The sequence below is a fragment of the Xiphophorus hellerii genome, chromosome 16 (genome assembly GCF_003331165.1).
Source record: "Xiphophorus hellerii strain 12219 chromosome 16, Xiphophorus_hellerii-4.1, whole genome shotgun sequence".
Lineage (NCBI taxonomy): Eukaryota > Metazoa > Chordata > Actinopteri > Cyprinodontiformes > Poeciliidae > Xiphophorus > Xiphophorus hellerii.
In genome coordinates this window covers 21,555,959-21,579,901 of record NC_045687.1, presented here as the reverse complement: position 1 = coordinate 21,579,901, position 23,943 = coordinate 21,555,959, and the positions used below count along the sequence as shown (strand labels likewise).

The 23,943-nt window shown below is 38.6% G+C and overlaps 2 protein-coding genes across 2 annotated transcripts; one reads left to right on the top strand and one right to left on the bottom strand.

The window, feature by feature from the left end:
- The first annotated feature begins 1,620 nt into the window (after positions 1-1,620).
- On the top strand, positions 1,621-16,171 carry engl (endoglin, like). Its single transcript, XM_032587239.1, has 17 exons — positions 1,621-1,923; positions 2,461-2,599; positions 3,022-3,188; positions 4,698-4,838; positions 4,920-5,094; positions 6,129-6,300; positions 6,377-6,521; positions 7,019-7,211; positions 7,986-8,059; positions 9,494-9,649; positions 10,685-10,765; positions 11,500-11,748; positions 12,496-12,960; positions 13,232-13,349; positions 13,417-13,518; positions 14,629-14,740; positions 15,579-16,171. The coding sequence occupies exons 2-16, from the start codon at positions 2,533-2,535 to the stop codon at positions 14,736-14,738; spliced, it is 2,415 nt and encodes an 804-aa protein (XP_032443130.1). The 5' UTR covers positions 1,621-1,923; positions 2,461-2,532; the 3' UTR covers positions 14,739-14,740; positions 15,579-16,171.
- Positions 16,172-17,122: 951 nt separating this feature from the next.
- On the bottom strand, positions 17,123-22,510 carry LOC116735124 (gastrula zinc finger protein XlCGF7.1). Its single transcript, XM_032586748.1, has 5 exons — positions 20,315-22,510; positions 19,694-19,860; positions 17,907-18,053; positions 17,527-17,692; positions 17,123-17,435 (listed from the first exon to the last, which is right to left on the bottom strand). Exons 1-5 carry the CDS (start codon positions 20,532-20,534, stop codon positions 17,239-17,241), a joined length of 897 nt encoding a protein of 298 aa, XP_032442639.1. The 5' UTR covers positions 20,535-22,510; the 3' UTR covers positions 17,123-17,238.
- Positions 22,511-23,943: the final 1,433 nt, after the last annotated feature.

Sequence of the window (23,943 nt, the reverse complement as noted above, 5' to 3'; positions counted from 1 at the left end):
ATAAAATTTTGAAAGTTTTAGTCACATTTGTAATGTCTGTTGTGATATTTATTGAATGTACTCAAGCACATTTGTTAAAACATATTGCAATAAAATCATAGAGCAGCAAGTAACTAAGAGTTTTAAGTAGTCTCATCTACTTGAAATTTCCTCGTTGCTAAAAATGTCAGGTTTTGCATTGGCGTTCATTATATTGAGAAAAGCATTATTTTGTGCGAGTGTCTTTACACACACATTAACCTGAGATGCCATAATACAGCCATTGAGTCATAGAAATTTTTAACCGTTCTTCCAAATTGCATTTGTGAGGTCAGACACCGATGTTGGACGAGCGTGTAGTTTCTAAGGTTGCGCTGGTTTCCAGTCGTGTAGGAACAAGACCGAACCATTCCCAACCTTTTTCCACAAATTAGGCATGAAAGTGATGAAACCATCTTTGTGTGCTTATTGTTTATAATTTTTTGGGAAAGGTTTCTTATTATTTTTGTGACACATTTCACTTATTGATGCTTTAAAAAAAACAACTAATCTGACAGTACGAATGGAAATATTATTTTTACTATTTCCCCCACTGTATTATCAGTAAATTCGATAATATGATTAAATGAAGTTATCGTGTGCAACTTAGAATGTAAATTACAGGTTTTTAAGGAAGTGGCGTTTGTGAGGAAGCCTGTTTTAAAGGAACGTTTTTCAAGAACAGTATTTGTGTTTGTGGTGCTATGAATGCATTGCCATGCAGTTACAGCCATACAATTACCAGAAAAAAATGTGTTTAAAAAGCATTTTTTAAATCATGATCTTTATCATTACCACAATAATACTATTTTTTTTAAAACTTCCACATTGCCCGTCCGTATGCTGGAGCATAAAGATTTCCTTTCACAAACAAAAACTCCTGCTAGCAATTAAAACCAAGAATTTTGGTTTTGTGTAGAGGTTTGACTGAAAGCTGGAATAAAAAAGAAGAGGAAAAAAGGTTGTTGTGTATTATTTACCTAGTTCCATTTTTGTAGATTAATTTCCCAGGAAGCTCGCTGCGTATCGTTCTTCACCTAATTTGAAGGTCACACGATGTTTTAAGATTGCTCAGCCTACTTCATGTCATCAGAACGTTTCTGTATATGTGGTTTATTGATTCTGCGGCTCAAGGTGCTTTACATAATAAAAACACAAAGTTACAAAGCAAACAGTCAACAATTGAAGAAACATTACGTTTTGATGAGTAATATCACCAAAATCATACACAAATTTGTGTACGATTACGTGTGATTGTTTGAAAAGTTCGTTTTCACAGAGCCAGGTTTGTTTGGGGAGCAATTTTTTCCCTTAATAATGAAATCAAGTGGAAACTGCATTTTCTTATTGTCATATAAGAACGTGTGACAACCCCCCTCCCCCCCAAAAAAACATCACAAAAACTCTGCAAGAAAGCAAAACCAAAACTAATCGGCTAAACGTCCATCATTGAGTGAAGATTTCCAGTAAACACACTGGTGTTTACTGGTACCCTGCTTGAGACATTTTATCATTTTGTTCCTGCTTTCTGTGTTTTCCTAAAGCTCCTCCTCCTCTCCTCTTCTCTGCTCCTCCTTCCCGTTGCCATCTGTGTTTGGAGACGTTTCCAAAGCCTTTTATACCTCTCCTTACTATTTCTCTCTCCACCGTGTCACACCATGCCCTGAGCCCTCCCATCGCCCCTTTAAACGCGTCTTTACGTCCAACTCCAAATCTCCCGTCGAGTCGTCTTTTGGTGCAGCTTCCCTCCCCAGCGGAGCCCAGCTGAGACTGGAGGGTGTCTTTTTGCCTAGTTTAGGTTGTGAAGTGTGTGTGTGTGTGTGTGGTTGTGTGTGTGTGTTTAGTAAACAGCTTCAACCAGCCCTTGGAACATCAGTCGGCTTTTTCCTCTGTGCAGCGCCGCAGGTGAGAGTGAGATTTCATCTCGTATTGCCTCTAAACATGACTGAGAACGTTCACTGCAACAATTATAAATAGTTCAGACATGAATGGAAAGAACTTTAATATTAAAGAGGACTATGAATGTTTGTTAAAAGCTATTTAGACTTTGTTTACAGTTGGGCAAAGTTTCGTCAATTTTGCACAACTTTTATCTTAATTTGAGAGCGAAAACATCACTGGATAAGACTGATATTCACATAGAAAAACTGCAAACAATGAAGCAAAAGATTTTTTTCTCTTTCTGCCAAATTAAACAGATTCCATACTAAAAATGCATACAAATAATAGCCTTGAGGAGCTTGATTTTAGTGGCATAAAGTGGCATTTACCAAATATTTTGTAAAAACAAAAAACTGTCTTTTAGCTTACTTTTAAGGAGTTTGATGTTTTCACTATTCATCCATTTTTCAAGTAATCGATGAAAAATTGTGATAATTTCTTTGTAAGATGAAATGTTCAATCAGTCAACTAAACATTTTGATGGTACTATGTGTTTAACAGCTTGCCCTAAGTGAAGCTGACTGCCCTCAATGTAGCGCTGACTACAGATTGACACCAGCAGCTGAATCCACAATGCCATCGCTAACAAAGGTTGGATTTTGGGTTTTCTGCTTTGTTTTCCTCTGGGAAAGACTGAGAGGTGAGAATCACTCCACTCCAAACTATTTCATTGATCCCAAAGGATAAAGTCTCCTGGTTAAACGACTTTAATCAGAGCGTTAGAGACAAATTTAGACAGATTTAGGGCAATCCCTCAGAACAAAGAAATTCTGCTCCCAGAAACTCTTTTGTGTTATTTCTTCTTTTTTATTCAATAGAACTAGGCCTGTCAAAATAACAAATGTTGCAGGACGATAAATTGTCCCAGAAAATATTATCGTTTATTGCGATAAGCAATGATATTGTTGTTTTGAGCCAATTTTCAAATAATATAACGGCAATGGCATAACAATGCGAGAACATAATCTCAAAGATTTTGCGTAGCATCGCAACCGAGAATTTAATATTCATGCTATCGTTACATACTGTTATTATTTGCCCTCTGTTCCTCCGTGGTTCAAGGTGCAGAGGGGCGGTGTTCTCCGGCTGACCCAGCCGGAGCGCAGCATCCTGTTCGGGCTCTGCTGGAGAGGGTTCAGGCGGGCCGGGGCTGCGCCGCCTGGGAGCAGGGGAACAAGGAAACTCATGTCATCGCTTTGCAAAGAGCAACCAACAGCCCTGAGAACATGGTAACTTACAAACTTTTACTTTTTAAAAAAGAAAATGTTTCCTTTAAAAAGACGAAGAATCCTGCATTAACTTTAATAGTGTCTGAATTGAAGTGAGCGCTAATTGTTTGGATATTTCATTAAAGGTAAAGGTAATTTTATTTATGTAGCACATTTTCAGCAACGAGGCAATACAAAGTACAGGAATTAAAAGGAAATACAAACAAAATAATAAGAAAAAGAATCTAATAATGTTGTTCCAAAGTAAATCAACTAGATATTCATATTCAGGGTTGCTAGATAAGTATAAGTATCCTCTGGTCTAATTCCTGTTCTGGTTTGGAAGAATAGGAGTCTAAAAATTAGTTGCTAACATAGTTTTTCTGGATTCTAGGTTCTAATCCCTGTTCTGGGTTGCTAAATAAGTGTAAGTAAGTAAGTAAGTAAAGTAAGTAAGTATCCTCTGGACATCTGGGATGCTAGATATTCTCTGGACTTTCTAAGTATGCTCTAAATTTATAAAAGTAATGAGTTTCTAAGTAATAATAAAAACTAAGTGTTCCTGTTAAGTCCCCTAATCTTATTTTATTGAGTCACAATAAATACTATTTAGTACTATCTTGTAATACAAAGAAAGTGTACACTTTGTAATTTGACTGGAAACCCGTCTTGGTGGAGTTCAGATGTTTTCCGTCTACAGCTTAAAATATTCATGTTAGTTCATCGGTAACTCTAAAACACGACGGTATTTCTCATTTCTACGATGAAAACTGACAAAACGCAACATGACATAGTGATATGTTTCTTCATAGAAAGCAAATAAATATTACTACTTACTGTTTTTGGTAAAGGTTATTGAGTCGTGAAATTAATTAAAACCGCGAGAAACGAACCAGTACGTGGAGAAGGTCGCTAGCTTTCACTGTTAGCTAGTTGGCTAGCAAGTTAGCAAGTTAGCCACTGTCCGTAAGTTGCTAACTTGCTGTCCGTAAGTTAGCCACTAGCTTACTTTAATCTACTAATAAATAAATTAATAATTTTATTTATTAATTTATCAAACAATTAAATTTATATAGAAAGTGGGCTTTAATTTCAAAATAAAAGTGGTAATTATTTTTAGTTTTTTGGAAAATTGCTAGAAATTGTTTGATATACAAACTTTTGTATATTTTTTTCTATTTAGGCTAAGAATAAATTCCACACATTAAATTACTGAGGTTTTTTGTTGTTATTTTTCGGCCATTCGAATCCAATTGGTGGCACTGGGTTTAATTTAGAGGCAGCAAAGTAAAGAGTGCTGAATGACAATGTGTGCCACAATTTGAAAAATGTTAAAACTGTGATTTCCTTTCAACTTTACACCTTTGAGCCACTTTGTAACGGTGCATCACATAAAGTGCTAATAAAATGCAATAAAGTTTGATGACAAATTGTGAAAAATTTGAAGGCGTATAAAAACCTTTTGTAAGGTTCTATAAATAGATCAAATTTTGTCAATCTTTCACACCAGTTTTTTTCTCCTGTCTCCAGGTGTCGGTGTTCCTGAAGCCTCTGAATCCACCCAGCGGCCCTCTCAGGGCCCTCCACCTGGTGCTCAGCTCCATACTTCCAATCAGCTGGTGGCTGGAGGCTGAACTGCTGCCCCCTGACCTCCCAGTAGTACTGGTGCAGGTCAGTCATAAAGCGCAGGGGGGGAAAAAAGGAATATCATGAATATTTCATTTAAAGCTCCATCTTTAAATGACCTGCTAGGTGTCTCCAAACTCCAGCGTCCAGTCACAAACTCTACGCTTGAGCGTTCGAACAGTTCGTTCGCTACCTTTTCGCCTCCACACGCTGCACCGCTGGGCGATGAAGCACCATGGCAACCTGTCCTCCCTGGTCCACACGAAGCAGGGCAATCGAGTTTACATCCACCTGGGAGAAGGTGAGGGAACGAGAAACTACACTGTATATTAAAAAAAAAAGTGTAATGACAACCTTCAAAATGATTGAAGTCAGCACTTTTGAGAATGAATGAGTTGCTATTTTATTCAGGCAGGATGGATTATGATTATGGAGAATTTACATAAGAGTGACTGAGTGAAGTGAGACACTGGATAAAAACTTGTAAGCAAAGGAGTGACTAGCTGCGTTTCCATTGAGCACGTTATTGTGCAATTTGACATTTCGGAAATAAATTTGCTTAATGGAAACACAGCAATTTTGAAAAAACTCTGGTTTTTCAATAAAAAAGTTTTGGTGCTTGGATGAGGTGGGTTTTTTTAAGCTGTATTGAAATTATTTTTTTTCACAAAACTTCAATGGAAACACTTTTTTCAAATCGCACGAGTCATATGTGCAACAACCGGACATTGCTACTGGAGGAAACCACAAAGAAGACAGGAAGTAGTTTGAGCACGCACGTAGCGCGGTGTTATTTTTAATGACGCATAACAAAGTTATTCACCTGCGATTTTAATTGTACAGAAATCGTCGCGATAATGTGGTTTGTGGAGGCGCTGGAGTCATGAGCAGTGGGTCAAAGTTATGTGAAAGTTTATGTTTTGAGGATAAGTTGTTAAATTTCATGTGAGTGCAGTGACTCAGCAGTCATTTCCTCTTTTTGAGAGTTTGTTGAGAAATATTTTGTGAAATTAACTGCTAATTAAAGTAAGGGCGAGTTTAATTGTGTAGCACATTTTAGCAACAAGGCAAAGTGCTTTACATGATAAAAACATAACACACTTACAAAACAAAGTTTGTGAAAATCATCAACAGTATTCACCATTAAATGTACGTCAAGTGTTTTTATAAATGTTCCAGTTATTATGAATCAAAATCAACTGTAAACAAGTGAGTTTTTAGCCTTGATTTAAAGGACGTCGGTGTTTCGGCGGTTTTACAGTTTTCTGGAATTTGTTCCAGATTTATGGAGCGTAAAAATAAAAAATTCTCTCTTGCTTTGACTCCGTGTCACAGATCCGACCCTTCCTGCTGTGTGCCAGCTTCAGTCCTCCTTCCTGTTTCCTAATTACATGACCTCCGACCTGCAGCCGCAAACGGTGAAGGGCTGCAGCTATCCAAGAGAGAGCGAGGCCAGTCCTGAAGTCCATGTGATCAGGCTGCGTTCAGCAGGACCCGGGATCAGTGGGTGGGTCCGGAGTTAAGATCAGACATTGTTCCGTTTAACCCACAAGGAAACAAAACGAAGCATCGTTTTCTCTCAGTTCTCTGCAGGCCGACGTCACGGTCTCTCTGGTGCCCCCGGTGGCCACTTCAGAACCCCACAAGGTTGTTCTGATTCTGAGCAGCTCGGTCCCAGTCAACTGGGTGATTACAGCCACCGGGGTCAGGGGTCACGTCTCTGTTCACGTAAGGCTCAAATCAAATATGATCTAATATAATAGCCAGTTGAGCTGACAGATTTAACATATACAGGAATAAAAATATAATTACAGTTCATACACTGCAAAACCACAGAATCTTACTGTGTAGTTTTGGTCTAGTTTCTAGTGCAAATATCTTAGTACACTTGAAATAGGACAAAACTAACTTACAAGTAACTTTTCAATAAGAAATAGGAGCTTGTTTTAAATCAACAATTCCTTTATATTTGTGAAAAAGTACTAGTTATTATTTCACAAGAACTTTTTCATCAATCTTAAGGAATTATTGACGTAAAAACAATCTCCTTTATGTTGCTGAAAAGTTATTGCAAGCTTGTTTTGTCTTATTTCAAGTGCATTCAGATATTTTGTGTGTATTAAGATACACTAGGAACTATATCAAAACTTCTTGCTAATATCTTGTGTTTTTGCAGTGTACCCGACCACATGTGCGGTTATTGCTTCTAATTTCTTTCATTTCAGTCCTCCAACAGTGTCTCGTTGCCGTTTCAACCAGAGCCCAACGTAACCATGTCCAGCAGGCTCCTATCTGAGCCGCCTGCTGGCTCTGATCCTATGGTTTGGGCCACTGAGAGCGGCTACACCGACGTTAGGTCGTACACTGAGGCTGAGCTGGCCAATCGCTTTGTGATCCAGCTGGCAGAAGGCGGGACAAGTAGGTTCCTTCTGTCTCTTTTGTTATGTGCCGTCCTACTCAGTAAACTAGAAAATACGAATATATGAAGCTTATTTGACAGATGCATGTCCGTAACCTTTGAGAATAACTTTTTGGGGGGTTTTAAACACTCTTTGAGCCCACATTTCTGCATTACAAATGTATTTTATTGAGCGATGTGATATTCTAATCTTAAAATGTTGTGTTTTCACCAGCTGTAAGCAGAAGAACATCATAATTACCAAAAATGTTACCTGAGGAGAGTGATATCTTAGGCCCATTATACAACCCATAAAATACTTGTATATGGAAATGTTGCCCACATTAGGTGTTTCCACTGACCATATAATTGCGCAATTTAACATTTTGAAAATAAGTTCAGTCAATGGAAAGACAGCAATTTAAAAAAAAAACTGGTTTTTTTTAGATTAAAAAAATGGTAGGTTATTTGGCTGTATCAAAATTGGTTCATTTTGCTAAACTGCAATGGAAACACTTTTATCCACATCACACAAGTCACATGATCAACAACCGGATGTTACTACTAATGGAAACCACAAAGAAGAAGATGACAGGAAGTAGTGTGAGGATGATGACGCGCGACAAAGTTTTGCGCTCATTTGTATTGGCTGTTACTTTTATTTACCTGGGTTTTCTTGATCACATTCTCCAGCTTCCAGGTTGTACGGACTGTTTCTTTAAGATCAGATTTATTGTTTGTCAAATTTGAGCTCTTCCTTCTCTGCCTTCCTGTCTTCTTTTTGTTTTCTTCAGACCAGGAGAGATTACCAGTGGTGAACTGCGATGGCGGTCTCCTCAGTGTGACGGTGGACCAACAAAAGCTCAAGGTCTCCAAACATAGAAGTTAATTGTTCTGATGAATGTTTTATTTCACTAAAGATAGGCTGTCTATTGACATCAATATGTTGAGTAATGCAAACAATGGAGGCAGTGTAAACAATCTATTCAGTATACAGTAGGTTTAATAGGCTAAATATCGTCACCCTGATTAGTGATCTGCTTTATTCAACTCAACTCAAACCCTTCCATGCCATGGTCCCCAAAAAAGAGACCCCCCTTTGTAATCCCACAGACAATTCTCCAAATATATAAAGAATCAAGTTTTAGAGTGTTTTTTTAGTCACTATTCTGCTACATTCACTTAGCATAAATGCTAACCTCATGCAGTCTGATTTTAGATGGACATGAGTTCTGTGTCGGAAAACTTTACTATCACATGACATATTACGACTTTATAGCCAAATGATCAAATGTTTCATCACAATCTGCCTTTTTATTCAAAGAAGATATATAATATTTTATATTACCGTATTTTCCGGATTGTAGAGTGCACCTTACTATGAGCCGCATCTACAAAGTTTTTTGAAAAAACTGGAAATGTACATATATAAGCCGCACCGGGCTATTAGCCGCTGGTATCTCTGCCGCTCTCGGTTTTTCCCAATTAATAAATTATCCTTTATCAGCGCTTTCTTCTTTACTTTCTAATTTTGACTTCCAACGATTCACTTCCTGCTAAAGAGCCCCCTGGTGAAGAAAAATCCACAAGAAAGCCGCACCGGGTTCAAAGCGTGGGAAAAGAGTAGCGGCTTATAGTTCGACAAATATGGTAATCACCTCAAAATTTATTTTATTCCCATAGTTTTATGGGGTTTTTTGTGGCAGCGTCCTTGTCAGAAACTTTTCCATTTCCTGCTAGCTAAGCTAGCCTGAAGAGCAAAGCAGCTTTATGAGTTTGTCTGGTAGCCAATCAGAATATGAGCATCAGTATCAACATTTAAGTCAATTACTCTAATTTATATTTTAGATTTTTAATGATTGGATAACTGAAAACAAAAATTATAATGAAAAATTCAAGATTTAAAAAATAAATGGGATTCATTATTTTTGCATTTTCCCCTCCTCTTCCCTCTAACGTTGTGCTCCCCCCACAGCGCCCCCTGGCTGCCCCCGGCCGACTTCAACCTCCACTTTGATCAGAAACATGCAAAAGCTATGACTCATCACCTGGCTTTTTCTAAATCCTATAGAGGTGTAGTAGTGTTAGCAAATAGAAATAATTTTGATAATTCTAACTGACCTAAACGATAAAGTTTTTCTTTGTTTTCTCCATACATTACAAACATTACAAAATGTATGTAAACATTTTGGTTTCAGCTGTAACCGCCTGGCACCAGTTGAAGCGTTTCTACTGGTTCAGATCTGAATTTTGTCCTCTGTGTTTGTAGTTACATGGATTTCCCCTGGTTTGTCTCCTCCAGAGCTTGTCTTTGCCGGCTGTTGCCATAACGCTGCGGGACCAGAGATGCCAGGCCGTGTCGAATGGGAGCCACTTCCTGTTAGCGCTACCGATCATTTTCTGCGGAACTGAGGGGATTCTGCAGGAACAGCCCAGAGGGGTGCTGTACAAAAACACGGTGAGATTTTCTCAGAGTGCGCTCCAAAAAAAAAAAAAGACAACATTCTTTCACGCCCTAAATACAGATTAGGTATTATGTGTTCTCCAGGCACATAGTGCCATTTTATAGCATAAGCAAATAACTATGTTAGCTTCAGTTGTTAGGAAAATGCTACATATATTAGGTATGACTTAAAAGAAATTTTACTTCCTAACTTAACACCTTGAAATTGGGTCTCTGTCTCTTTAAGAAACTCCTGCTCCTTCTGAAACTCCTCCTTCTGAAAGTTATAACTTTCAGAAGGAGAAAGTTATAGGGTTTAAAGGGTTAAAGGGTTTAACGGACGTTAAAGGGTTTAACGTTTAAAACGTTAAACCCTTTAACGTTTTTTTATCAGCATTGCCCTGAGAAGTAGCTTGTTTAATGTTTTCTAACAAGATTAATAACTAGACAATAAATGCCAACCCACTTGCTAAGATCAGAGATTTTGCTGACATCTTATTACTGGTTGAAACTCACTTGTTTGAGTGGAATAGAACTTGAATCCAATGCATTTTTGTTAGTATTGCATATAAGGAATGTGTGTATTACTTATATAGATATATTTATATAAGCTTTACTAAGCCAAAGAAGCACTACATTTTTTTTTTATAGTGGTTTAAGATTGGAGACAAGACATTGGTTGACCAACCTCTAAAGGAGGAAGAAACTTTACGCTTTATATAATTTTACTTTTACCTATTGGGAGCTTCATTGTCAGTTTATCTGAGCAATGATCAGCGGTAGCAGTGACACCAACAGTGTTTTTTATTATTTAACTGGCTTAAAAGCTATTAGACATCTGCTGCTGTGCCCAAAATGTTCTGTCTAATGTGTCGATTGCCCTTTGTGTCGTCGCGTTTGGTTCCGTTGATGAATAAATTAAATAGTGAAACCTTCCTGAAAGTTACCGTAGCTAATCCCCAAACATGAGAGAACTTAAGTTGAATGTTTTTTTGTGTGTTTATTATTTTGATAGTGTGTGTGTGTGTGTTTATTCTGTTTTATGATCAGTTGTTGCTATGGAGAGTCCAGCCGCAGAGCGTCGCTGCACACGAAGAGAACAGGAAGTCCAGACCGTCCTTCAGCGTACATGTGAGTTCTTACAAAAGTTCATTGAAATGTTAAAAAAAATTAAAAAATCAGTTTCAGTTCAATTTATATATATAGCACCAATTCACAACAAATGTCTCTTACATAAATCTAATTGGTCCTGGTTATCAAACAGTGCAGTAGACTCAATTAAGTATTCAAAGTATAAAAAAAGAAAATCAAAGGAAACCCAGCAGACTGCATTGAATCATTTACTTACAACTTTCGCTTTACTGTCTTTCTTTGGGATTTTACATGATATACCGACTCAAACAAACAAATAGTGAGGGATCCATCTGATTGGATGAACATCGTTTGCGAACGTCAGCTTTCATGTCTTTCCACAGACTCTATCCAGCTTTCCTAATTTTACTTGCAGCATGATGCTGCCACCACCGTGTTTTATGGTGGGGGTGGGCTGTTGGTTTTCACGCAGGTGAAAAATTGCCAGAGTGGACTCTGTTTACAGATTAGGTGACTTTAGAAGGAAAATAGTTTCACTAGATTTTGTTTAATGTAGCAGATTACATGGATTGAACATAAATGCACACCACACTTATCAGATCTTAGTTTATAAGAAAAAAAATATATATAAACTAAGTTTATAAGTTACAACGCTGCTGTGCTATAGGTCTTCATCTATCACAACTAATAAGCAAAACTCAACATTTTTTAAAGTGCACCAGTACTTTTACAAGAAGCTGTGTCTCACCTGCTTTTCTTACCTTCCCTTTCAGATAAGCTGCTTTGCCACCAGCCCCTCAAAATCTGCTGCTAATGATGACAACGTGACCCTTCCTCTGATTGGACGGTTCGCGCGGGGGGCACGGCAGGGTCCAGAGTCGGCCCCAGCTCCCCACCGTCTGCCGGTGCCCATACTCACATCGGGGCCCGCTCTGCAGCTGGGGCTCTTCGTCACCGACAGCTACGAGCAGACGTGGACCGGGCCGTGTGTCATCACCGCCGACCACCGCGTCTTTGTCGAGGTCTCTGCTCCAGTCTGACTTTTTTTATTATTTTGTTTTTTTTACATAAACCATATTTCCCGGTGGCTCATTGAACGTCAAGATTTCAGATAAAGAGAACGAATATGTTAATAATCGATTATTCTGACAGTTAATCGATTAATCGTCAGAATTAATTTGCACATTCCGTGGACTTTTTTATTTAACCATTTTTATACAATGTTAGAAATAAATTAAAAGATGCAAAAAAATACTTGAATTTAGATTTTATAAATAGGTAAATAAACATTTAATTGCTTGAAAGGCAATAACAGCATTCCTTTAGTGAGCTCAGATCATCTGCAGCATCTGCAGCTAAAAATAATCCTCCTAACATCAACATGTGAAAATCTCATCTCTTTTGTTTCACTTAAAATCAATACAGTGTAGGGCTGGTCTGGTGATATTATTTTTTTCACTAACTAATTAATAATTGAATAGCAACAGGTGCTTAATTGGAGATTTAATGCAAAATGTGTATATTTTTTGCACAGTTTTGGCTTAATTCCTGCTTTTAGTATGTTGTCCTTTCCTTAACTGTGTACTCCAGTTAACGATAAATCAATTACTAAATATGAGTGGACGATCATTAAAATAGATGATTAGTCACGATTAATCAGATTAATCGTTTCAGCACTAATTCAAATATATTTAAAAAAATTATTTATGATTTGCTTCTAAATTTCTATGCCAGGACAGTTTCTTAATTCGTAGTCTATCTCGCTGCAGATTTCTGCCAACGCCTCCCTCGCAGACGTCGTGCAAGTGGAGTCGTGTTTTGTATCTCCCCAGTCCGACCCTAAGAAATCTCCCTTCTGGACCGTGGTAAGCGACGGCTGCTCCTCGGATCCCTCCGTCAGGCTCGGCGCGAAGGCGGGCGGTGACGAGGACGAAGACGCTTACGCCGAAGAGGAGGAAGACGTCGGACGTGAGGAGGACAGAAACGGCCACAGCGGGAGAAGATTCTCGGCGACAGACAACGGCTTGCCAAACGTGGGCGATTCGGAAAAAGCGCAACTGTTGAGATTTAGCTTTGTCCTGCGGCCCGTGTATAACGAGTCCATGCAGTTCGTCCACTGCAGCCTCCGCCTTTGTCTCTCGGACTCAGCAAGAGAAGAGACCACACAGGAAGCGAGTAGCTGCCAGAGTGGGGTACCGATTCCCTCACTTGTTCCGGGATCATCCAGACATCAGGTAAAAAAAAAACATAGAATAAAGTTCCTTATGGGGGTGGACGACGTGAACAGTTTTATCACAATATTTTAACGGTACTATTGTGATAACGATAAAAGCAACGATAAGAACTATTGACTGCTTTTGCCGTTGTTACGATAATACCTCGAAATATCGTGATAAAACTTTAAGGCTATGTCATCTACCCCTATTTAAACTTTTTTTATATAACCTAATATTTTAGGTCAGGTGTGTGGTGAACTCCTGACTCTGTTCTGTATTCCAATGTCAGTGTGAGATCAGAAACCTCTCCAGGCCCATGGTGGTCACCCGGCCCATTAGCTCGCTGGTAACCAAACTGGAACCGTCGGCTGGTCAAAGAACAAAGAGTCTGAGTCCAGAGAGCAGCAGTGAGTATCGTCTGATAAATACTTTCACTGAACCGCAGTTTAACTTGCCTCGTGCTCTTGTCTGCAGGGTTTGTGTTGCACGAAGGGCTGCTGATGGGAATCGTCTTTGCAGCTTTTCTGGTTGGAGTCAGTTTAATGGGGGGACTGTGGTGCATCCACACATACACAGGTAAATGCAGGAAGTAAGTCTGGTCAGATAATGATACAAACCTGCTGACTGATAGAACATATCACAGTGTCGTAAAAAGAAAACAAGAATCGCCCTTTTGGGAATGTTTCAAATCAGCAAACAAATAAAGAAAAATGATAAATATTAATCGAAATTTCAGGTTTTAAAAGGTGTTTTTTATTAGGAATAAAAAAGTCAACATTAATTTATGAATGAATAATGTGGTGAAAATATGACTTCAGTTGTTATAAAAAAGCTGTATCTGTTAAACATGACTTAAAAGAAATTTCACTTTGCAATTTGACGCCTTGAAATTGGGCCTCTATCTCTTTAAGAAGCTTCTGCTCTTTCTGAAATGCCTTCAGCTCATTACTTCACCAGTTCTCCTCCATTATGCCGTTATAAGCGTTCTTAGGAGCACTGCACTGAGAAATAGCTCCTGTAATGAGCTCAGTAGACAGGAAGTTTCACCAGGTGCTTGCTAATTGCTGCTGGCTAGTCTGGAGGAGCTGAGCGGGTCACGTACAAGGGAGGGGCTTTGGGTAAATAGGCGGTGCTTGGTGAGCCACCCCCAAATGATTGCCACGAAGAGATAAAAAGGATTTCTCAAACATGCACGGATGAATCAAAGCCACACTCCAGGTGTGTTTTTAAACATAGAATAACATTATATCATGATGTAAAACTTAAAAAGTCAATTTTACATAATACCCCCACTTTCATATTTTTGCTTCGAGAGAAACAGATCAGGCAGTTAGAAACATTTCCTTGTGTTTGGTTGTGTAAGTGAAAATTATCCAAAGATATGCGGACGTTTGCCTGAGGCACGATCAGTTTGCAACCACAGAAATGAAACTATGTCACCCTGCATCTCAGCACAGACCGTGCCGTTTTAAGTAAACATGAAAACACTCGACAGCAGGGCAGACGCTGATTTAATCTGTGGCTCAGAGAATGTGTGTGAACACCAGACACAGGTTAGACGCAGCAACACGATGGAAGTTTGAGACGTTAAAGTATGCTTTGGTGAACCGATGGGACTTCCTGCGTCATCATAAAATTATACTGCGTCTTGTTTTTGTTTGTTGTTTTGTTGTTGATGTTTTTTAGGGGGACACCCAGAGTCTTTTAGAAATGCTCACTCAACAAATCAGACTCAAGAGGGCTGCAACAACAGGACTCCACCTTTCCTGTCTGATCAGTCCTCCAGCTCAGTTTAGAGGTAAAACATGACTACAGCATAATCAGAAAACAAAACGCCTGCTGTATTTGTTGTATTTGACATTTAGCATGCAAAACCCTGTGGTCTTGTTAACATGTGAAAAATGTTATCAGAGTATCTAAGGACTGTAATTGCTTCTCAACTTTAGGTTCAAAATGTTTTAAAGTGACATTGCAGTGTGAACACGTTGATTATAAATCTGTTATTATTTGCCATGTGTGTGTACTTATCTTATTGTACCCTTAGAACAAGACCGGCTAACATCTAAGCATTTTATAGTCACAAATTTGAAAAGTACTTTGAAGGCTCTAACCACTGCAAGACGTTTTACTTTTGGTTTTTAACATCCATACTTGTCCCCTTCTGTTTTCCCACAGTAGTCTCCCATGTATCTCAGACATTATATCAGTCACCTCACTCTTAAGTTTTAAGGGACAGACATTTTAGTATATGAGCTAAAGAAATACATTGATATTTGATGAGTACTGTATTTTATGTTTTTATTTTCATTTGTAGTATCAACGTTTGGCTTGGCACAGCTCTTTCATGAAACCTACCAAATGATGCCGACAAAATGCTAATAATAGCTAATCAATTTAGTCAGAACCCAATCTACCACTTGCCCTCTTTTCATATTAAAAACATTAGAGCTGTGGACCAGCTGGGGGGGAAGAGACTGAACCGAAATACAAAGCTGTGCATTTAAAATAAACTGCAGCGGTTAAATGCTTCTGTCAGCTCCAGAAAATTTATCAGCATTAGGCAAAGCACCTGCAGATCTTCGGCTCTGATGTCCCAGATAAGTCTGAACAGTTGCATTCTTTTATCTCCTTCTCAGGATTTCCTCCTGCAAATCTGAGAGTGGAGAACTGGGACAGGGGTTGCAACAGCTTCTGTGCGTTTTTGTGTGTGAGAACACAGCTGCTTTCTTTCTTGCGTGTGCAGAGCCGTTTTTGCGCCTCCATTGAGTGCCGTTTTCATGTGCGCCGAAGAGACAAGAGGCCTCGAAACATGTGAATACAGTAGGTCTCAGTCATGCGCGGCGTTCTGTAAAGTTCTACGGGTTTGATTCAAAGTGAAAAGTCGCCAGTTTGATGGTGTGGAGCACTTGGCACCGAGTCATCTCGGAAGAGGAGCATCTGGATTCGACAGAGGAATAAAAATGTTGCTAGTGACTCAAACAGAGAGCACGCCATCAAAACCTTTGGGTTTGTGTGGTAAAAAAAAAAAAAGGTGCATTAAATGAGCTGAGATGTGTTGGCCCATTGTTTCAACTCCAAGACCCCAACTTCTGTGTATTTGTTTTTTTTAAAAAAGCTAATACTGTGCTTTGTTGAAGTCAAATGCTGTAAGATGTAATGCTGAATGTTACATTATTGTATTTGCTTAAAGCATAAATAAATCACGTTTTGGCCTCTCAGGGGCAGCAGAGCAAAGTTAAGTTTGCAACGTGAAGCCAACATGGAAACACAAGATTTACATTTAGTGATGTTAATTTGTTTTGTTTTGTTTTCTGTATTTTAGACATCCGTACTGATTGGGATTTTCAAAGAAAGGTCCTGTTAAAAGGCTACAAGTAATTACCTCTTATCTGCTCCTGCAGAAAACTAGCATGGCAGCTTCAGTTAGCATAAACGGCTAGAAGATGCTGAAGCTAACAGCTAGTCCCGCTAGCTAGTGACAGTGACCAAAACGTTTTCATACAACATGTCTCTCACGCTTTAAAGTGGTTGTTTTGTATTATTAGAAGATAATTTTTAGTTCAATAATTTGTAACCTTGCAAAATAGAATAATTTGTAGACTTGCAAAATAGACATTTTGCAAGTCTGCATTACTAACACGGGGAACAGATAGGAGGAGGTGCGGCGCTATTAGCTTTAGCCTTTGGGATACGAGAAGAGTTACCAATTGCAGGTAAGACATTGACTGTTTTTAATATTTTAACTAAATCTATGTCACAAATTCTGAATTGTTTCCCCTAAATAATGAATATTGATTTCTATAATGTTTAAGGGTGCATATGCTGACTTTTCCATGCATATTTCTTTTTTTAAACTAAAAACAACTCTTATTGCAATAACATTTGGAAGATGCAGGCTGAAATATTCTTTTACTCTTCGGGATGAAAGTGATAATTTTGTGGTTTCGCATCTTTCCAATTCCATTTTTCAGAGAATATTTTTTCTATTACAAGCCATAGCATTTTATGGATTACGCAACTCTGTCAGAATGGCAAAAGTGAGCTGAAGTAATTTTGTAATTGCGGATTTTCTGATCATAACTGAAAATGCCATCAGCTAGATTCAGAAATATCTCAATTATCATTACAGAATTAGTTCTACTTTAGTATTAAAAACAGATAAGCTAAAATAATGAGCCAAGAGAAGTCACATTAGTCTTTAGTCATGTAAACAAATGTACAAACTGTATATTCATTTAAACATTATACACAGATTGTCAAAGTTATGTACAAACAAAAAAGTTCAGCTTGATGTGCTCAGCTTTGGCTGTACACCTCTCCATAGCCGCACTGTGTCTCATGGTGGCGCTGTAGGTCCACCCTGCGCTGGAAGGTGAGCTGACAGCGGGAGCAGCTGAAAGGCCGGTAGCTGTTGTGCTTTCGGCTGTGGGTGATGAGGTTGGAGCTCTGGCTGAATCCTTTACCGCACACCTTGCACACGTGTGGTTTCTCTCCTGAGCAGGGAGCAGAAACGAGGTGGGCCCGTCATGATTCACGCTCAAGGTTAACAGTAAACCTGCAGTATCTCGTGCGTCTCCCCCTCACCTGTGTGTATGAAGGTGTGTTTCTTCATGTCAGACTTCTGGTGAAACCTCTTGCCGCAGTACTGGCAGGGGTAAGGCCGCGTGTCGGAGTGGATGAGGAGGTGAGTGGACAGGGTGGACGAGCGCTTGAAGACTTTTCCACACACTTTGCAGCCAAAGCTTCGCTCCTGGACACAAAAACGAAGCTTACAATAAGTCCCGGTAGAACCGTGATTAATGTATCTTGACCGGACCGTCACTGGTTCGAGGCCCCGTTAGCCTTTGCCGCAACTCTTCCCTCTCCCTCACAACCCACTTTCCTGTCAGCATACTGTGAAATAAAGCCCACTAGCCAAAAGTCCTTAAAAAAAGAAAGAAAGAAACACTTAAAGAGGTAAAGACCTTTGCTCTGCTGTAGCTGCCAACTGCTTGGAAACCAAAGGGCACATGGGAAATGTCTGCAGCAGCCAGGGTCCTTGATAAAGGGATGGAGAGGGTGTTGTACCCTTGGTCTCGCAGACTCCCTGACATTAGGATATCTGAAAGAGACTGAGGAGAACAAGAAGAATGAGATAAATTCATGTTAGGTAAAAAGTTCAGTGATCTAAAGTTTCCTAGTGGATTCACTAGGATTCACACCTATTTCTTTGCACAGAAATAGGTGAGCTACTACTACAAGAAATCGCTTAAACGATGACATTGAAATTTATTTCGCACCACCTCTGCAATAGATATAAAAATAGCTAGTTTATCTAAAATTTAAAAACCAGGAAAAAACATGAAAAGCATACGATTTTCTCCTTTGTCTTTTAACATTTTTCATTTAGTCAGTGATGGTGTCATGAAATGCGATGTGAGGTGGTGAGGCAGATGCTGAGGACCCAGATTGGAATGAATTAAGGTGAATTTAATGATGAATCCAGAAATGCAAAAGTCCAAAATCCAGGCAGCACAGCAAGAGCGGAAGGTTAAAGCTAATCTGCTGGTAGCAACTGGTGAGACATCTGGACAGCAAGACAAATACGACAGAATCGACAAGGACCCGACAAAGACACAGAAACACAGGTAGACAGGTACACAGAGGGTAATCAGGGAACCAGACACACCTGGGAACAATCAAGGGGTAGACGGGACAACACGGAGACTCAAAAGACACAGAAACCTAAAATAAACACACAGAAAAACTCAACTCACCACAGATTGTTCTTGCATAAATGCCAGACTTCCTTCTGTGTCTGATTTATTTTAGGTATAAAACAAAGAATTCCCTCTGCTCTTTTATTTATCTTTTTTTTTTTAACAGTAACTGTTTAATATATTCTGATTTAAAGAATCTGTAAGCAATCTACAGAAAATGTATAATGTTTCAGAGCAAGCTTGTGTAGTTTGAAGTTTTGGACTTCAAACTAGAGAGATCCAGGTTAATTTGACAAAAAGTCAAATAGCCATTCTGTTCAAAAATGGGGAAGCAGAGAGTCAGATACTAATTTCAGAGCATCGGTGCAAAGTTGTATTTTCACACAGTTTATATAACACAGGGGAGTGCCCACTTCCCACTGACCGGACTTGCAAATGAGCGATAGAAAGCGTGTTTGTTAGAATGTTTGTGCCGCCCTCTGATGAAAGAGCTCCCTTGGTGGTGAGCCATATCTCCCATATATATATAAAAAAGCTACAGGTGTTTATATTTTACACTATGATCATCTTTAAAACAATCAAACCAACTAAATTCTTTTTTTTATGTTAATCATAAAAAGAAATACAAACTTCATTACAAAACAAAAGCCAGTTAAAACACTTATAAAAATACCACTGATAGAGATATTCTTTAAAACTTGACATCATTTTAACATAGTTATTCCTGATAACTTTTCAAATGTTATTGAAACAGATAATTAGAATCTATTCACAAGAACGGGATTTCATATAAAACCTCTGCTGCCAGCCCTCCCTCAATCCTAAAACTGATCCAGGTTGAAAAATTGCATAATTTTTGAATAAATATTTTATAATACAATTGTTTTGTAATGGAATTTTTTTAATACAAAAACAATTACTAATGGTTTTTCTATGAATGTGCAATTTGTCTGAGGAAAGAATAGCAGGATACCATCAGCATGCGGTTTTACTCAGATAGCAAAATAGAGAATAAATAATTTTTTTTAACAGTCTTATTCTTCATTTCTCACCTTTTCACAGAGCGGACAATCCCTGACCGGTGATTTGAGGTCAGTGTGTGACGTGTGGTTGAGCAACAAGAAGACGAGCCTCTCCAGCTCTCTCTCTCGGTCAGATTGTTGTCGGTCAGGCGACCATGGTGCGACTGGCGTGGGACGGTCTTCCTTCTCCACAGGGGCTTCAGTCAGAAAATGAAACAGATTTTTTTAGCCAGTGGGTTCCAAACTTATCACCGTCCAATCAAAATAACAGTGGAAGAGACACAAGACCCGGACTATTGGTTGAGTCTACAAGCATTCCTACAAAATCAAGCAAACATCAGCAGTCGGTATGTTGCTTTTATTTGTCAGTACAGCTTTTTATCTCCTAAAGTTTGCAGCATAAATGTGCTTTACTTTTATCATGTTTGATATTTGGCTAACTTTGCCCTGATTTGCAACGTCAATTGGAGTCTTGACCCCAATTGGTCAGTCGAGACTCCCCAATTACCCAATCTACCTTAGCTTGCTCTTAACACCTAAAGTGTCCTCTAGTACAATTAATATAAAATTTTGCTCTTCATTTGCTAATTATTATCTTGTTATAGAATCAGCTAATTCAAAAAGTATAATTTTTAAGAAATGGGTTCATACCTGAAGGCCAGAGCTTGTCTTTTGGGGTTCTGTAGGAGCAGTTTGCCGGTCCATCAGTCACAGGGTTTCTGATCTCTGGGGAAGGTAAAGTTTGTGGAGCATCTTCAGGAAGCCCAATCCCATCCTTGGCGTTAGTTTCAGCCTGCCGTCTGGAGCAGTGGTCCCTGGGTGGGCTGAGGGGATGCGTCCGTTTGGTCTTGACGAGGAACGAGCGCGGCATGGCGGAGGTAGGTGTCTGAGGGAGTGAAGATGGTGCACTGTAAATCTGCAGGAGTCTTGAGAAGCCAACTCTTTCATGTCACTTTTAGAGCCCCGCACACACTCAGATGTCGCGCACCTGTCTGCTCATCTTCAGTTACAATGCCAAAGTTTGAGGTTTCCTCAACAAACACAGCCTGCCACCTGCATAAAGGTTTTGAGGGCTTTAACTAAGGAAAACCCTGCTCTGCCGGGAGGCAGCTTCGAAACTGATTCCGTCGCTGCTTTTTACATGAACTGTGTAGTTACAGCAAAAAAGCAAACACAGTCCAGTTATTAAAACCTAAAAGTAAGATTATATCATAAAAATGAGGCTGCTACCACTTGTTTTCTAAAGCTTTCCCCTGCATGTGTTAACATCACTGTGTGGTTGTCGATGGGTGGTGAAGTGCTAGAAAGCTTATTTGTAAAAGCCATATCTCAGATTATTAAACTTTATCTTCCAACGTTTTTCTTTCTCTCACTTTTGTAAAAAAAAAAAAAGCCCATGAAATACAATCGCAAAATAATTACACCTTCTAATCTGGTAAATCTGTCATATATTGTTTAGCCGCTGACAATTTTGAAACTTTTAAGGTCAACAGAAGATTGTTGTGGGAATACAAAATAATAATGATTATAATAATAATTGGGACTTAAAACTACCGTGGGCCAATTTGAAATGTGAAAGCCAGCTTGAAATGGTTGACCTTACCTCAGTATTGCGCAGCTGAATGTTGACTGCTTCTTGTGTCCTCATTGCTCTCAACATCCTCATTTCTTTTTCTCACACCCATCAACCGACGACATGTCACAAAGAGATTTGATTTGATTTTGAAAGGCCGGCTGAGGATTGTTTTGCTGGAGGCGAAGGAAGTGAAACCGATTGAGGAGCTCTCGGGAGCTAAAAGAATAAAACGTTCTAAGTGAACACCTCAGAAGCAAGCAAACCCCGTCTATTATTTATCTCTTCTGACACTTTTTCTCAGAGCAGCAGCTTGGTCTTGACTGTAGATACGTTTTGAGCCTACCCCTCAAAAGTGTGATGACTGTAAAACCCAGAAGATTTTTTTTGTTGTTGTTTTAAATGTGGGACCAGTTTCCCCATTGATGGATTCATTGTTGCAATGACTGTTCACCGTGGGTGGACTTACAAACACACCAAGCATTGTTTGGAAAGTCTAAATATCTCATCGTTCTCATGTGAACACGTGAACCTTTACAGCCCGTATAGGTGGGATACCTACAGGGTTGTTCAAACCCAATTTGTGGAAATACCCTTTGTGTTCACCCATCTGGGAGCTTTCTTTGCCACGTGTGACTCATTTTTCACCTTCACCTACCGTCAGGGGTGAAAACGTTCAGCTGACTCTAGCTAGGGATGGGAAACGTGGACCCAGAATTTGTTTGTGCTTTGTTGTGTTCGTTGTCATGACGATGGAAGTGATGACGCAACTCGTTGCAAACTGTAACCTGGTCTGATGGCAGTGAATTCTCCAGGGTTATAATGGCTGTGGGTTTTTACATTATAGTTTATTTTTATTTTGCTGTGACTTTTTAAAATTAGTTTTTAGAGTACTTTTGCTAGTTTTTATCGGTTGTTAAAAATTAATAATGAAGCTTAGTTTCAGTTTATCTGCTAATAGTAACAGTAGTAGTTTTAGCGCTTTCATACATTGGTAAATTTTTAGGTATAAAAAGGTCAAAAGGTTTTTATTGTGATTATGTTTGCATCGATTGGGTGATGAATACTCAATAGAAGATAACATTTTCAAAACAATGTATTTAATTATTGTTGAACAGCAACTTATTCTGGCGTTTTATCGCTATTTTTGCGGACTAGATTAAGTCGAGGCGTATGGCATGACGTAATTTACTGACGTAAACTTCTTGTGTGCGAGGGGAAAAAATCTGTTTGAAAGGCTTATCAATAGATTCATTAACACAAAAATGAAGGAAATTACACCTTTAATTTCAGCATGTTTTAGTCATTTCAGTTTTTCCCCATTAATTATTGATTTTATTTATTTCAGTTAGCAAAAATGATTCCTCAGTTTCAGTTTTTGCGATTTTGTTTGTTTTAATTAGCTGTATTAACTCTGGAACTCACTGGCTATATCAGTGTAAAGTGTAACAAAAAAATAAATAACTGTAAAATATTTTATAATCCATGATTTGTTTCAAGGTTTTATGGAAACGACAGGGGAGGAAAATGTTTACAGAGCAAAAGAAACAGTTTCAATTTTATGTTCAGTTTTAAAATCAGCAAACACCAAGAAGAATCGGAATTTATAGCTATTTAGAATTATTTATTATAATCAAAGTATGTTTTTACAGTATCTGAAATATGATCTCTCAAAGCAAAACTACTTCTAAATGTTTCTCCTTATTCTATGAAACAGAAGAGATGTATGAATAAAAATAACTAATTTAACTTGAGGTTTAAAAGGTTTATCTGGTCAAACTTAGACAAAAGAAAAGAACGGCATGGCGATGCACTAACCGCGCGCCCCGGCTACCACTGTTAATAATTGTGAAATTGGAGCTCAAGTTCAAGAAATGTGCTCAGAACTTTCCATGAGAAAGTCCGGATGATGAAGCTGTGAGTCAGAATTTAAAGTTCCCACAAAGATGTACTAAAATGCAAAAACTCTCAATTAAAATGAAACTATTCTGAAAAACAGAAAAATAATTCAATGAAATAAAACAAAAAGTTCAAGTTAAGGGTTTGGACTGACCTATTTTGGGGGCAACAGGGTAAATCTAACATGTCTAGGTCTATGATTCAAACAAACAACTGAAAAAAAAAAGCTCTTGCTCTCGTCCGTTTAACATCTCTTGAACATTTTTAAATCAAATATTTCCCTAAATGAATATATTCTTTTCTTTTCTTCCGTATTACACAAAAATTGAACCCGGATCTTTTTTCAGAGCCATAATTAAACTCTTTTTCTACTTCTAGAGTTCATACCAGCGAAAGCATTCAATGTCATCTGCATAACAAGAAAGTTCATCATAGCCCAATCAGCCTCTGCACCCATTAAGATTAAAAAAGAGATAAGGCACTCGGCACTTGATCTCAGTTTTGGGGATCTGCAGCATTGCTGACTCATCTTCACAAGAGTCAGAAAAGCAAACCACATTGAAAATAGCTTTATTTAAGACAAGTAATAAATAACTTCCCACCGTCTAATCAGTGTTAGTGGGATTTCCTAATAACAAAAAATCTGCTGCAAAATAAGACAAAGAGTGTATAGCTTTGCTTTTTTCAAACGTAGGCATCGGCTACTCTATGGATCTTCTCCTCATCTGGTGTAACCATAGTAACTCGATCACTCTCGTTTTTGCATGCTTGTGAGAGATGTCTTTCTCTGTTATGTGAAACACTGAAT